At 42.2% G+C, this 14,313-nt stretch overlaps 2 protein-coding genes across 19 annotated transcripts in view; one reads left to right on the top strand and one right to left on the bottom strand.

Annotated features, from left to right (window-relative positions):
- The window catches only part of SLC15A5 (solute carrier family 15 member 5), a 71,210-nt gene extending 60,664 nt beyond the window's left edge, over positions 1 to 10,546 (bottom strand). For 2 of the 6 annotated variants that reach the window (XM_027782796.2, XM_027782795.2), the window contains exon 1: positions 10,461 to 10,545. Coding sequence is in view for 1 of the 6 variants with exons in the window: in XM_005234726.3 (XP_005234783.2) it covers positions 10,461 to 10,543 (83 nt within the window). In the remaining 5 variants the exon portion in view is untranslated. Of the gene's footprint in view, positions 1 to 10,460 lie in introns of all 6 variants that reach the window. The other 4 variants (XM_055808611.1, XM_055808610.1, XM_027782794.2 and 1 more) reach the window with 3 other exon arrangements.
- Positions 1 to 14,313, top strand: part of MGST1 (microsomal glutathione S-transferase 1) — a 106,979-nt gene that overhangs the window by 17,033 nt on the left and 75,633 nt on the right. For 5 of the 13 annotated variants that reach the window (XR_008747853.1, XR_008747854.1, XR_008747852.1 and 2 more), the window contains exons 1-2: positions 9,698 to 9,851; positions 12,289 to 12,436. Coding sequence is in view for 10 of the 13 variants with exons in the window: in XM_055808618.1 (XP_055664593.1) it covers positions 12,311 to 12,436 (126 nt within the window). In the remaining 3 variants the exon portion in view is untranslated. Of the gene's footprint in view, positions 1 to 9,696; positions 9,852 to 9,911; positions 10,086 to 10,463; positions 10,602 to 12,288; positions 12,437 to 14,313 lie in introns of those variants that run through there. The other 8 variants (XM_055808614.1, XM_055808617.1, XM_055808612.1 and 5 more) reach the window with 5 other exon arrangements.

Consider the following 14,313-nt stretch of genomic DNA (forward strand, 5'->3'; position numbering starts at 1 on the left):
TGTTATCATAACGTCAAAATGGCTAGTGACCAAAAGTCATCATCTGACAATTAGTTGTTCAGTTGGCCATTGAAACAAGTTCAGGGGCTTAGTTCACCTCCCAGCAAATGACAGCATGTGACTGTTGCAGCAACATTTTTGTCAGGCTTCACAGGAGAATCCATGAACTGAGTTGTCGTCTTTGACTGGTTATTCTCTTACCTCTTCTTGCAGTTCATTCAGGTCATTGTTGAGGTGGGTATAACAAGCTTTTCTATTCCTGTCCTTGGAGTAAGGAGGGGATGAGCAACATACCAAGTGTTAACTGCCCTTCCAGGAAGATTGCCATTTGCCTGCCCCACCTCAGATTTAGTTACCTGATTAATCAGGTAACACTCTACTCAGTACAAAGCATTACAAATTGAACTTGGCTAGTATAAACCACATTATTATTATTGAATCAGCTTTGTATCTCATGAACTACAGCATAACTGGGCTCAGTGTGACTGTATGTACAGTGCTCCATACTGTGCACAGCTAAGCAAGATGATTATTATTCACAATCCCTTGCAGAGTCTGAACAGTACAGCACAAAACATAAATATATATATACACATGAAGTCCTTAAAAGGGTTAAGGAAGGCTTTCAAAACATTCTGTTGGAGATCTGTTTCCTAGATGATTTCTCTGAGTTCAAATGGGCTATAAAGCTTCAGGAAGAAAATACGTAAAAGGCATGCTGACTGCTATTGAATAACTTTTTGACAATTGTCAGTAAGATCATCTGATGAAACAGAAACAAATTAAGTCCTTGGACAAGCTAGTAAATGACTGAATCTATACACATATGACTATTTTTTGTTACTAAAAGCACCACTTTCAAGCACACTCCCACAAACACTAACAGTGTGGGCACACAAACATACAGAAATTTGAGGCACTGAAATTAAATACATCACCAAATAAACAACCTTTTAAAAGAAGCAGTAAGGATGGAATGAAAACCCACCAAAGCAAATGAACTAATTCTGAAATGAGGATGCATTAATACAGATCTTCAGTTTGTAGCTTCTTGTAGCTCCTTTATTTAACTAGAGTTAGGTCTAGGTCATGATCTGCATACTCTGGGACACTTTTGCCAGGGCAATATGGCATCGACTTGGAGGAGAATGTATATCAGGTACATTCACTTTGTCTGTTCTTAGGATAGTCAACCACGTTTCTCCAACTCTTTTCAACATGTAATTCCACAAAAATTCCTTACTCAGCTTCACACAAAAGTACTTTTTCTTGTACAAAGACAGTTCATGGTACCATTAGAGGCCAATACTGCCCTTTGCAAATACGTGTCTGTGTGGAAATTAGGATGGGGTGAAGAGCATCAGGAGCTCTATTTCAAATATTCTTGGTGTGCAGCTACCAGTCTGGGAAGCCAATCTTCCATGGAAAGGGGAAAAAACCCTGCTGTCCTCAAAGTAGAAAGCTGGTTATTTTTCTTTTAGGAACACTTTCTTGTCCTTGCCAATTGCAGAGCTCCTACAGTCATTTAAAACGTATACATATATCTATGATTCACTATAGCTCCTGTCAAAGATGTATTTTTCCCTCAACTTCAATATACCCAGATATATAGTAATATGCCTTAGCCAATAGGAGAGTGGCTCATCTCTGCTGAAGGAAGGCGAGGTACTGCTTTGCAATCCTTCCCAGTAAGGAGGCACATATGCCTTTTCATGGCTCGGAAAAGCAGCAGGAAGGAACCTGGTTTTGCTCCATGAGAAGTGACCTGCCCTAGATATGTAACGTCTCACAACGCGACAACTTCTCTCCTGCTCTGAATTCAACACTCTTGGTCAGAGTGCTGGAGATGGGAGGAGAAAAGGGGTGAATTCAAGGACTTTCTCTGCTGCATGGCAGAAAGAGGCTCTGTTCCTCCTGCTTACATTCACCCCAGGCAAGGCCTGTGGATACCTTCTCTGCAGAAGGGCACAAGGGAGTAGTATTGCAGAGCTCCCATGTGCAGTGCATGCAGGTAAGAAAAACTTGCCCTAAATGTGAAAAGACAGATTACAGTGGGGAAAAAACAACACAACAAAAACTTGCACAGCTACCAGAACTATTTTATTGAGGATGCTATTTGTCATCTGCTGTACAACAGAGCATACATTTTGAAACAGGCTGGCAATTCCATTTCATTCACTTCTTCTCTTTCCTATTCCACAAGTGTCATTGAAAGTAAGCAGCAAAGTCACCCTCTTCATGAATTTCTCAAACTGAAATGCTCTCATGAGGATTGTTATCCTGCTGCTATGTGATCTAGTCGGGAAGCCTGCATGTACCAAATTAAAGAGAACTCTATGAATCAAAGCTCTGAGACTTGATGCTGAGGTATATAATGAGCACAAGAGCACATAAGGCCCAGTCCTGCTCCCACAGAAATGAGCAGCAAGGGTCTGATTCTGATTTTGCTTATCCAGCTATAAATCAAGAGCAACTTCACTGAAGCACACATCAGTAAAAGTGAACAAGCAGTCTTTCAGCCACTAAATTCCCAACATATCAGGCACTGTATTTAGTACAAAACATTGTCCCAGCTTGACTTTGCCTAAAGGGTCAAAATGCTGAGGAAATGTTCAAACTGTGTCTTAAGAGAAAAGTGGTTATGATGCAGTGGAGGAGTGGGTTAGGAGAGCCTACTGAGCGCCCGTCAGCTGTCCATCTCCAGGAGAAACAGTAGCATGGATCCTTCTGCAGAAAAACAGTAGCAGGGATACTTCCTAGACATCAAACCCAACAAAAGTCCTTCTCTCCGTCTGCTATGCTGCCAGATACTCTGGAGTCCAGAGCTGGAGGCAGGATTTGATGACCAGACAGCTATTAAGAGATTCCATAAAATTTTCTGTGTTTATGAGCACTCTTTATTCAAGCTAGACAGTGCATCTGAATATCCCAAGTGAGACTTGAAACAACATAGAGCACCAGGCTAAGCCACAATATGTTATATTGGCCAAAACTTTTTCACCAGGACTAGTTAGAATTGCAATGGCAGGAAAATTAATTAGTTGCAACACAGTGTAACAGAGAAACACTGGTTATCATGGCTTGGGGGAAAGAAAATGGTATTTTTGTTAAGGCATAGTACTCATCAGAATTACAAGGCTGAAGCTATGAGAACTATTTCTACTAGAGGAATGTATGATTTTGTGATGTTCCATGTCAATGGGATTGCACCAAAGATCATTACTACTGGAGAGAATAATTGTATCCCTATCTTATCACCTCTTTGTCTTTTTAATGAGAATTGCCTTGCAAAGCACCATACACTGGGTCACAACTCTACCCAAAGAGAATTTGTGTTTGAGTAGCGAAGGGTATAGACTTTGTAGCCTGTTATTACTGGATGTGATATGGACCACTAAATGAAAAGTGCTCTCTGTCTCAATTAAGTTTTAAATCACTTACACAATTCCTTTTTTACAAGCTAAAATACAGAGTAAGAGACAGACTCTTGTCTTGCTGTTGTGGTTTGTTTGTTTTTATTTCCCATCCCAGGACTTCAGGGAGTATGTCTCTGCTAAGTATTTCTGCAGCTGTTCAAAAGCAATCTGACTGCACAATACAGTATCTGAATAATTGCCTCAGGTGACTATTAAAGTCTACTGCTGCACCATAAAACCATGAGGAGTAATCTTGCACCACAGCAGAAAATACCCAACAGCCAACCCTGCAGAGTGTCGTTCCTGTTAGCAGAGAGCTACAGCAACCAAGTGAAGATTCAGGAAGACAGAAAGAGCACAGGGAAGGCTCTGGACCTTAAATTGTTCCTTTTCTTGCTGACTAAGCAAAAGTTGCTGATTGTTAAATATTGAATTGTCTGTATTCATCCCTTGCCAACTGAAGTCAATGAACTTACATCAGGGAGGACTTTAACCCATTACAAGCGAAATGTTTGTCATCTTCTTTCCCCCTCTGTTTCTCCTTACAGACTTTTACATACTGCAGTAAAGGAACCCCTTTAAAGCATAATGTATGGTAATACAGTTTAATTGTGGTTTGTTGGCCTGTTGGGGATAAAATGTGCTGGTTCCAAGTAATTTTGCTGACTCTAAACTTGGCTCTGTACAGAGAGCTGGGGGAGGGGAGGTTGCTAACAAAAATAGCTGTGCTACCTGGGAAGGCTCTGCATACTGCAAAAGTACTGTTGGAGTAGGGCCTATAATTGCAGATAATTGATTTTTTTCAAAACAATGACGTTTGGCTCACACTGACTACACAGCCTGCCTCTTAACCCTTACATAAGGACAACTCACACACAAATTTAACTCCCAAGCAAGCACACTTTGGGCACTCTTTCCTCAGGGAGCGGAATGTACTCACTTTGCATTCATTACACAACTTCTTTCAGTCTGTGAGTTGGAGACAGCTGAATTGCTGAGGGCAGGAATCTTTAGCCTTCACTTCTTGCAGGATAGTAACAGACACCCAAAATCTGGGGGGCATTTCTTCTCCCCACATCCTCTATCTAGTACTTCTACAGAACTCCACCTGCCATCCTACCACCAGATCAGTGATACATGTTGGCAACAGGGAATTATTACTGATCAGTATCTTGCTTATATGGAACACTTAAGTTCTTTCTTTCAGATGGTTACTCCTCAAAAATAAACACCTGTGCAGGAGTGTACCTCTCCTTTCTCACCTTCAGCTCTCAAAAGCATCTCCAAACTGCCAGGCAGAAGCTGTTTCACTAGCTAAACATGGTTCACATCCCATCAGTGATACATACATACAAATAAAGTGTAAAGAAACTCCAATTTTACATGACTAATAATGAGCAACAGGAACATTTAGCCTATTGACATTCAACTGTGATAGGAATCCAGTTAAGATTAGCAGTGACCAAAGGTTCAGACCATCATAGGGCGGTTTTGTACTCTCATGGAAAAATGAGCTTGCTTCAATCCACAGGACCTAGCTCTTTCACTGTCTAAATACCTACATCTACACGAGTACAAAAATCTCACAGTACGATCTGGGAGTATTTTAAAAGTTAACTTTATAACTTTACCTATTTTTTTATAGACACACCAGGTCTGTATGTCTACACATACCTCCATCTGTAAAGCTTTTGCTTGTTTCCAGGAATCTCTTGTCTATAGAGATACCTTGGCAACTTATTGCTAGATACTTTTTATCATCTCTGTCTTCTCAGCAGCTCACTCCAACTGATTGTATGCCTTCTGTGTGCATCTGGAGTGGTACTGTAGCAAAAAATATTCCAGTTTGGTCTCCAGCTTAATAATTTTCTCATGGCTCTAGAGCAGAATAGTAGTACAGGAACAAGGAAAAACTACTGGATGCTTCTACTAATGATTAAAACCTCAATGGCTTAAAAATCATTTTGCTCTCTCTACTTTGTTCAATCTGTGAAGTGAAACTTGATAACCTTTCTGGGTTTATAATGAATATTTTTTTTTCTTCTGCTACTTCAGTATTGTTTTAAAGGATCAGATTTTGTTCTGCAAGCTGTATTTAATAATGCTTAACAAATAACTTCTCACTGGATTAGCTTAAAAGTAACGTACTATGGTGTCTGCAAAATCTGTTTTATTGGCATATCTGAGCATTATGATATCAACCCTCACATGGCCTTTAATAATCTACAATATCTTGCTTTACTAATAAAAACAATTGTACAGACCAAATAGCATCACAAAAGCTGAGGTTAATGCCCCTTTCCCTTCAGTACAGCACAGGACTTTAAATACCTCATCACATACGCATTACTGTCAGCTGCAAAGGCAGTTCTGTGCTGCAGACTTATTTGCAGAAGCGAGACCATTGCTGCAGTATTCATATGCAGTGAAAGAGGATTCAAGGCAAAAAAATGGTCCATGATGTGCTTATACATAGATCTACTGAAAAGGTTTGCCTATATGCCCTCCAGTCCCTTTCTGAGTTGTTCCTCAACTGGGACATCAAGCTGTGTAGGGCAACAGTCTACAGGTACTTTCCATCTGTTGGAGTACTTCTTATGGTATGTCCGTCCCCTGACTTTTGATCCTTGGCTTGCATGTTCCTTGTAGGAATGGTGCTACTTGATGGAAGAGTAAGCAACTTTAGAGGATAACCTTACTCATTGTCTCCTTAAATGACCGGTAAATGAGCATTGTGGGGTTTTTGAATAATGTATTAGTGATGTATAACTGAGCAGACAATCAGCAGAAATTTCTGCTCTTGTGCTCTGTGGAGATTGTATTCTTTCACCTCCTCTCACTGCCTGTTGGTCACCAACCACTGTGACTGGTCACTTAAACCATGTACTATTGTTTCTGTCTCACATGTGAGCATCTGGAATTCTAAAAGAACACTGAAGTCGAATACTGACAACTGTTGTCCTCCAAACAGTGGTGTGAATAAAAGAGACAGATGGATGGACACAGCTGTTTTGAAGTTAGAAGCTCAATGAAAAGGCAGCTTATGCCAGAGAAGCCTTCACTGAGCTACACCCAGCAGGAAGCATTTCTAACTAAAGAAAGATCCTTTCTTGCTGTTTTTGAAGCAGTTCCCCAGAGCAACCAGACAGCAGTTTGAGATCTTCTGAAGCAAAAGCATGTGAATCACAGCAAAATTACATAGGTGTCAACATCTAATATTGTGAAAGTGCTTTCTAACCAGAGGGTGTAGGTTTTAATGGAGTAGCACAAAAACTGACTCAGGTCCGTTATACTAAACATTTTTGTAACATTTCCCTTTCTGAATTTAAAGAGTACTTCAGATTTTAAGTTAAAATATGGAATGAATCTTAGTGTTCATGATTTGTTTTACTTTATAAATCAATGGCTTATTTAATGCAGGAGGCAAAATTTGTCAATTTTACAGAAAAGCTATTTGAGGAAACAACTAATTTATATTAACAAAGGGGTGGTGAACAAAAACTTCAGGTATGGTGAAAATGTATTGTTGGTACCTTCTTTATCACTCTAATTATGGTGAATAAATGCAGTCGGAGAAGCAGACAGGATGGAACAAGGCTGATCAATACATGCCTCTCCCTCCCCTTCCCTGCAGTCAAAAGAGAATAATTGCATTTATCTGGCCTTCTTGGGAAGTATCTATTCCTTGCTGGAGGTTAAATGAAAAACTCTTGTATTCCTACTTTTATGCTGACCCTAAATTTGTGTCCTGATTCTACTGTCTCTGGCTATATGGATAGTTCAAGTCAGTAGGAAAATTGTCATGAAAAAGGGTTGCTCACATGAATGAGGTTTGCAAGATCAAGCCCTTCATGATCAGTATAACCCTGGGCATTGGGCTGATATGGCATCCCTGATTTACAAGAGTGATGCTATTAGCATCGAAGGGACAATTCACATGAGTAAGGACTGTGAGAATGGGCCCCTCAGGAGCAACTATCACCACAGTTATGTATCCAACCTCACTTAGATCACAGCAGTTTTCAAATGTTCTACAGACACTTTATGCTGCTACCGAACTTTGAGAAGAAAATAGACCTTGAGCACAAGTTCACTACTGCTTTACTAACTATGGCCCTAGTTTTGCACTCTGCTTAGACTCCCCCCAACTCTTAAGTGGTTCAGGGTCAACAAGAAATAATGGCTCCTTTTCTTGTTTCTTTTCTTACTTTCTCCTTCCCTTTCTATCTTTAACTTCTTTCTGTCTTTCCTTTATCCTTATTTTTCCTTTCTCTTTTTCTCCTTTTTTGTCTTTTATCTTTTATTTCCTTTTGTTTTCTTTTCTCTACTCTTCCCTTATTTTCTTCTTTTCTTCCTTTTTTCCTTTTTTTCTCCCTTCCCTTCCCTTCCCTTCCCTTCCCTTCCCTTCCCTTCCCTTCCCTTCCCTTCCCTTCCCTTCCCTTCCCTTCCCTTCCCTTCCCTTCCCTTCCCTTCCCTTCCCTTCCCTTCCCTTCCCTTCCCTTCCCTTCCCTTCCCTTCCCTTCCCTCCCCTCCCCTCCCCTCCCCTCCCCTCCCCTCCCCTTTTTTCTTTTCTTTTTTTTTCTATTTTTCTTTTTCTTTATTCTTTTCCCGTTCTTTTTTCTATTTCTCTTTTTCTCTTTTCTTTTTCTTTCATTTTTCTCTCTTTTCCCTCCTTTCTTGTTCTCCTCCCTCACATCTTCTTTCTGTACCTTCCCTTAGAATTAGGGGAATTCAATAATGGTATGAAAAAATTAGTAAGGTGTTGGCCTCAAAATTCAAAGATTGGGAGCATATAAGCTTTCCCAATTTCAGAAGTGTTTTTTAAGATCACATAAAATAATCTAAATTTCCAGAATCTATAAAATTTCTACCTGCATTTTTGCTTCTCTTTATACAACCTACAACTAATTTTACCTACAACGAATGAAAATCGCCTTTCTCCTGGCTTTCTGGTATTTCCCAATCTAGTTCTGAGAACTGCATGTAAATCAATTACCAGCTTTTCTTCTCAAGTATAATAATGTGGGTTTATTTTAACTCTGTTAACAGTTTTACCTTCTTTTTAACCTGGCTTCATCTAAGAATTAGAATGCTAAACAAACATAAAAAAGGTGGCAATAGAAAATAATTATAGTTTTATTTCAATAGCACCAATTATACATGCGATTGGGATATATTATGTGTTAGGTGGTGTACACAGTTCATGAAGTAAATAAACTTCTTGCCTTGAAATAAGTTATGACCTGCAGAAATGCTTTCATTTTTTTAAAATAAATCTGTTTGCTGGGATGGATCCATGCTCATGTGAGTTATTTTGTTGACTGCAGTGGAAATATTATTTGCAGTGTCCTTAGTAAGAACAAAGGTTGTTGAACCCAATTTTACCGTCATTTAAAAACAGTTCTGATACTACAGTCCTTACTCAAACGAGTTTTGCTGTGTTTGATGATTAATAAGAAAAGTCACAAAGGTCTGCACGGGCAGGTATTTAACATGACATGAAGCACAGAAGTAACAACAATGAACGCTGAATATATATACCTAAAACTAGCTTTTCTGTAATGATGCAGCCTTAAAAATTGTATCCCTTTCTGACTTTGTACACGTCTTTAGGATTATTTCTGAAATCTTTACTGAGCACCTGAGTACATTTATCTTTATCTTCTTCAGGCCTGTATATCATGAGCTGTTTTGTCACAAGCATGGCTCCCGTTATAGGGGAGTGCTGTGGGAATAGCCTAATTTTCTCTGGAAGAAACACAGGGAAGCTCGTACACCAGGTTTCCTCCTTTCATCACATCCCAGCGTGCTGGTAAAATCTGTGGCCAGCCCTGAAGGCCCTTTATTTTCTGTTAGGCTTTGCAAAGCAACATGATACATATTGATTGGAACAGCACTGGTGGCCGGGCAGCGTAACCATTTTTATGTTTTTTTTTTTCCTTTGGTAGAAGTTCAGACCCACCCAAACAATGTAGGAGCCCAAAGTGCTGAGACTTAAGTTGCTTTACGTAATTTTCCAGGTGAGCTTTGGGCCCACTTGGGAGCTTGTGCAATGGCTGGACATGGCGTGTCCCTAACGCCGCCTGGCTGGGTCACAGTCTTTGGTTTCTGTGCCTCGAAGGCCAAGGGTGTTCAGACCAGAACGGCCTTTCTTTGTTTTTCCTGGTTTACTTTCGTTCCCTCCCCAGGTAAGGCTTGCCGGGGCCCGGGCCCAAGCCCTGCCCTTCCCGGGCCTGGCACACCGCAGCGGCCCGGGGCCCGCGGGGGCCAGCGGCGCGCAGCTCCCGCCGAGAGCCGGGCCGGGACCCGCCTCCGCGCCCGGGGGCGAGGCGAGGCGAGGCGGGGCCGGGCCCGGGGCGGGCGGCGGCGCAGTGCCCGGCCGGGACGAGCGGGGCTCGGTGCGCTGTGCGCGCTCTGCGAGGGGACGCGGGCGAGGTGCGTGATGGCGGCTCCCGCTGCCGGCGGGGGGAGGAAGCCCCCCTCCCCCCCCTCCGCCGCCTTCGGGGCGCGAACCCCCCGCGGGTGCCGGAAGGGTGCGCGGGGCCGCGTCAGCTCCGCTGAAGGTGGCGGGGCTTCTCCTGAGGGGGTACCGGAGCCTTCGCCCCGCGCAGGCGGCGGCCGGCTGTGGTGGAGGGCGGCGCGGAGGCGGCCCGGTGCCCGCGGCGGTCGGTGAGGGCAGGTCCCCGCAGCTCCCGGCGGGGCGGCCCGGGCCCTGCCCGCCCTGCGGGGGAAGCGCAGCGCAGGCAGCGCCGTGCGCGCAGGCCGGGCGGCGCGGCTGAGCGCAGGGGCCTGGGCGGGCAGCGCGCGGCCGCCGGCCCCGCTTGGTTCCAGCCCGAGCGTGTGGCCGGGCCTGGCCGGGGGGGGGGCCGGCCGTGTAAGTGGGCAGGGGGTGCGCTTCGGGAGGTGGCGTTGTAACGAGCAGACGGCAGGCGGCCTGCCCGGTGGCGGCACTGCCGAGTGCAGCTGCGCGGCCGGCCAGCCTGCGACAGCCACGCGTGGCGGGGGCACCCGCGTAGCTGTGCGGCGTCCCGGGTCGTTACCCACCGGCTTGTGACCCTTCGCGTGGGGTCTGACCGCGTGCGCTTCAGCGGGCCCGGGTTTGCGTCCGCACCACAGGGAGAGACCATTGCTACCAGGCTGTTGTGGACTTACTAGACGTATCCTTTTAAGCCCTGTGCTGGTGTAGTATGTGGGGGTTATGTTTGTTTTTCTGCTGCTGTTTAACCACGAATTCGTCAGCGTACTTCATTTTCGTAGCGCAGGCAGTGCCTGGGCGGTAGGAGTCTGGGGAGGCCGACCCTACAAGCAGGGAAAATGGACAAAGGTGGTGTAGTTCCAGAGATGGTGAACAGTTTCTCATGACTCTGCACAGTTCTTGGCTGTATTTTCAATATCGTTTTAAGATCCACTATGGAAAAATGCTTGGATGCCAGGGATTTAATTTTGTTTGGTGAAACTACACAAACTTCCTGCTGTGATAAAGTTAAAAATTGCAGTTTCTGTTCATCACTGAAAAAAATTTTTGCCAAATCACTGATGATCTCGAAAACTGTTGTACTGTAATGTGAGAGGAGGGAGAGTTATACTGAATTTTCTATAACCCCGAGGCCTACTGCCTTGCCTAGTGACCCAAACACTGTTTTAGAAAGGATAAAAGAGGGAGCAAATCCCACCACCACAGCCAGACAGGTCCAGGGAAGGCAGGTTTGTTTCACTGGTCAAACAGCTGCTTACCACCATCCTGCCCACCACCCCACCAAGGATGTGCTTTCAGAGCAGGAGTCTTCTACTGCTCTCATCTCATTTCCCTTGTTTGGCTGTAGCTGGCAGTGACTCCATGCTGAAAGCAAGATGAGAGATTGTTAGAGCTGTAATCAAGTTTAATATTATTAATTTTTAATTACTGTTGTTAAAATTTAGGAAATAATGAAGTTGACTAAAACAGTACATTTATTTTGGTCTCAAGTGAAGCCAAGACGTACTAGTTTCATGGATTCCTACTTGCTAAGTGCATGACTGAAGCACTGGTGAGGTAAAAAGCCTTGTTCTGTGCAGAGCACAAATTGAACGTGCAAGGGGACGTGCTTTTTGTTTTATGTGCCTTCAGTTCTCATCACATTCTTAACTTTATGGTGTTGATAAAAGGTGCCACCTCCATAGGACTGTGGGTTTGCTATGGTCTCACTGGAAAGATACTTAATTAGCTTAAATCTCCCATGATAAAAGCATAAATAGTTCTCTGCTTTTTGTCATTACAACTTAATCTTTGCCCGTGAATCATGCTAAAAGCAATTTTTGAGAACAAGGTCTCAAAGGGGAAAAATGCATGTTTAACTCAGTTTCATCACAAGTTATTGCTGGGTGGGAAGATACTGGTTAATTTGAAAGCTGACGTGCAATTAAAATTGTGCCATTGTTAAAGACAGGCAATACTAATGTTCTTCTTTAAACACTACAGTACGTATAGTATGTCATCACACTCTTTCTGTCCTGGTAACTGCTTAGGGAAATTCACTAGTTCAAATGAACTGGTCTGAAATTGGTCTAACTCCTTGTGTTATTTCAAAAGTGACTACATTTTGTTTCTGCAATTACATTAAATGTTTTGGTGGATTATTTTTTGACAGTTTAATAAGCAGATAGAATGGAAGCTAAATATTAAATGATAATATAACTTCTCATCTTAAAGTATTATAGTATGCCATTGTGAAAATAAATTGAGGAAAACCAAATTTGTTTGAAAATAAACTTTTCACAGTTGCAAAATTGTGCTGTCATTGCAGTGATTAAGAAAAAAAAAAAGGATATTCTGATAATCTTGTCGGAACTTTGAATTCCTATGATCTTAACCTAACTTTACTGTTTTTTAAAGGTCATCAGTGAGAAGCAGAGAAATGGCTAAACTGACCCAGTTAATTGACAATGAAGTCTTCCGGGCTTATGCTACTTATACAACTATTGTTCTTCTAAAAATGATGTTAATGAGTCTTATAACAGCATACTTCAGAATCACAAGGAAGGTAAGAAACTGGGAATACTGTCTGGTAGAATAGGTTGAAATTTGTAGAGATATCACAGATGTTTCTTTTGTTTTCACCATTCAAATAGTGGTGCTGTTCTTTTTCTTCCTCCTCCCTCCCCTAATGATACTCTGAGTCTTGCATGCTGATGCTTTGTTGGACGTCTTTAACATAATTATGAGATAATTATGGGACTGTATCTTACAGTTGAATTTGACTTACTCTGCCTTTCTAGAACATTTCTCTTACTTCTAAGTAAGAGTTTTTCATAACTGTAGTTTCCACTGTCTTCTGCAGAAAGCTGGTGTCCAGGGTACCCAATTTATAAAGCAAATAAAGTATGATATAGAGCCATGTTACATGAATAACTAACCAGTAGGGTTAGAAGAAGGGGTATGAAGTGGATTTTTATGCATCTATAACCCTTTCATCCAGTAATTCTAAAGCTCTTTACATTCCCTAATTGTTTTAGCCTTCCCATTGCAGGTAGGTCATTATCCTAAAAAAAGATAATTGATTTTTTTTCTATTATAAGAGGCAGGCTGAAAATTTATGTGAGTCGATGTGTAGGCTAGATAAGTATATGAAGTATCCACTGAGGTTTACTAAATAATGCAGAAGTTGCATCTAGCTGAGGAGAGAAAAAAAGCTCATGGGAAATACAATGTTGTATTTGCCCTGTTCTTGCTCCTATCTAGGCATCTGCTTATGGCCACTGTTGGAAACGCTTGGTCCTGGGCTGAAAGAGCCCTGAGTTTGCCCCATATGGCTATTCTTATGAGATCTGTTTTTGCAAGACGGTGTGTGCTTCAAGGATTTTGTGGCAGTCCTTTTGTTGAAATGCTGCTTTTTGTTTCTGCTGGGTGCAAGATAACCCAGTTCTGTTTGTCATGAGGTCCTCATGAAGCACAGCGTTTGAGCTACTGCTGGTTTCTAATAGCTCTCTAGGTCTTTGTCACAGCTAAATCTTGAGTATAGCAGAGCACACAGTCTGTCCTGTATGTTCAAAATAGGATCCAGGTGTCTGTCATAACCTCACCTCTTTTTGGTCTTGCAGAAGCATGTCAGCTGTACTGGTCTTATATGCAGATCCAATGGAGTCCTGTATTAATGCTCATAATGTGTTATGATCCATATGTATGCAGGTGACAATAGTGCGTTCATTAATTTATAGTGCTTGGTTTTCTTATGACAGACAGTAATATTCCAAAGACAAATTAGTAAAGCGATTTTTATTTCCTATTTAATATAAAAAAATCCTGAAATTGTTAAGAAAAAATAGAGGAAAGCAGTGGAGTTAGAGAAGGCAAAAGGTTACTGATGCTGATAGTTGTTAAGGTGTCTCCAGAATTTTGAGGCCAAGGATATTTCACAGAAATGGATCAAGAATGCCTCAGAAAGCAATCATGAAGGTCTCCTAAAAATCAAAAGGGTTTGCTTGAATTACACCTGCATAGTCTGAACAGTCCACAAAATGCATGTGTTATTAATGTGTCAGTGAAGAAAGATCTACTGCAGTCTGCACTAACTGTATTAAATGTTTTCAAGTAGTGTCTTACAGTATTTGGAGGTAATGACGGGTTACATAACTGGAAAAAATTTGTACTTAAGAAGAAATGGAGAAACTTATTTGGTCATAAATGAGCATGGGGGGAGGTCTTTTGGATGCTATTCTGTGTTAGAGTTCTGAAGAAGGAAGTGATCCCAAAAGGCTTTTGGATAATTTGTCAAGGATAGTGAAAACGAGACTTGGGTGGTGCAGATAGCAGTTCTACCTTCCAGGTCCCTATGTACCTTCAGCCCACTGGCATTACTTCAGGCTAAGTATCAGTCATCTGCTGTGCTTGTCCATCTTACAAGAAGGCTTTAGCTACATG

The sequence above is a fragment of the Falco peregrinus genome, chromosome 6 (assembly GCF_023634155.1).
Source record: "Falco peregrinus isolate bFalPer1 chromosome 6, bFalPer1.pri, whole genome shotgun sequence".
In the NCBI taxonomy this organism is placed as follows: domain Eukaryota; kingdom Metazoa; phylum Chordata; class Aves; order Falconiformes; family Falconidae; genus Falco; species Falco peregrinus.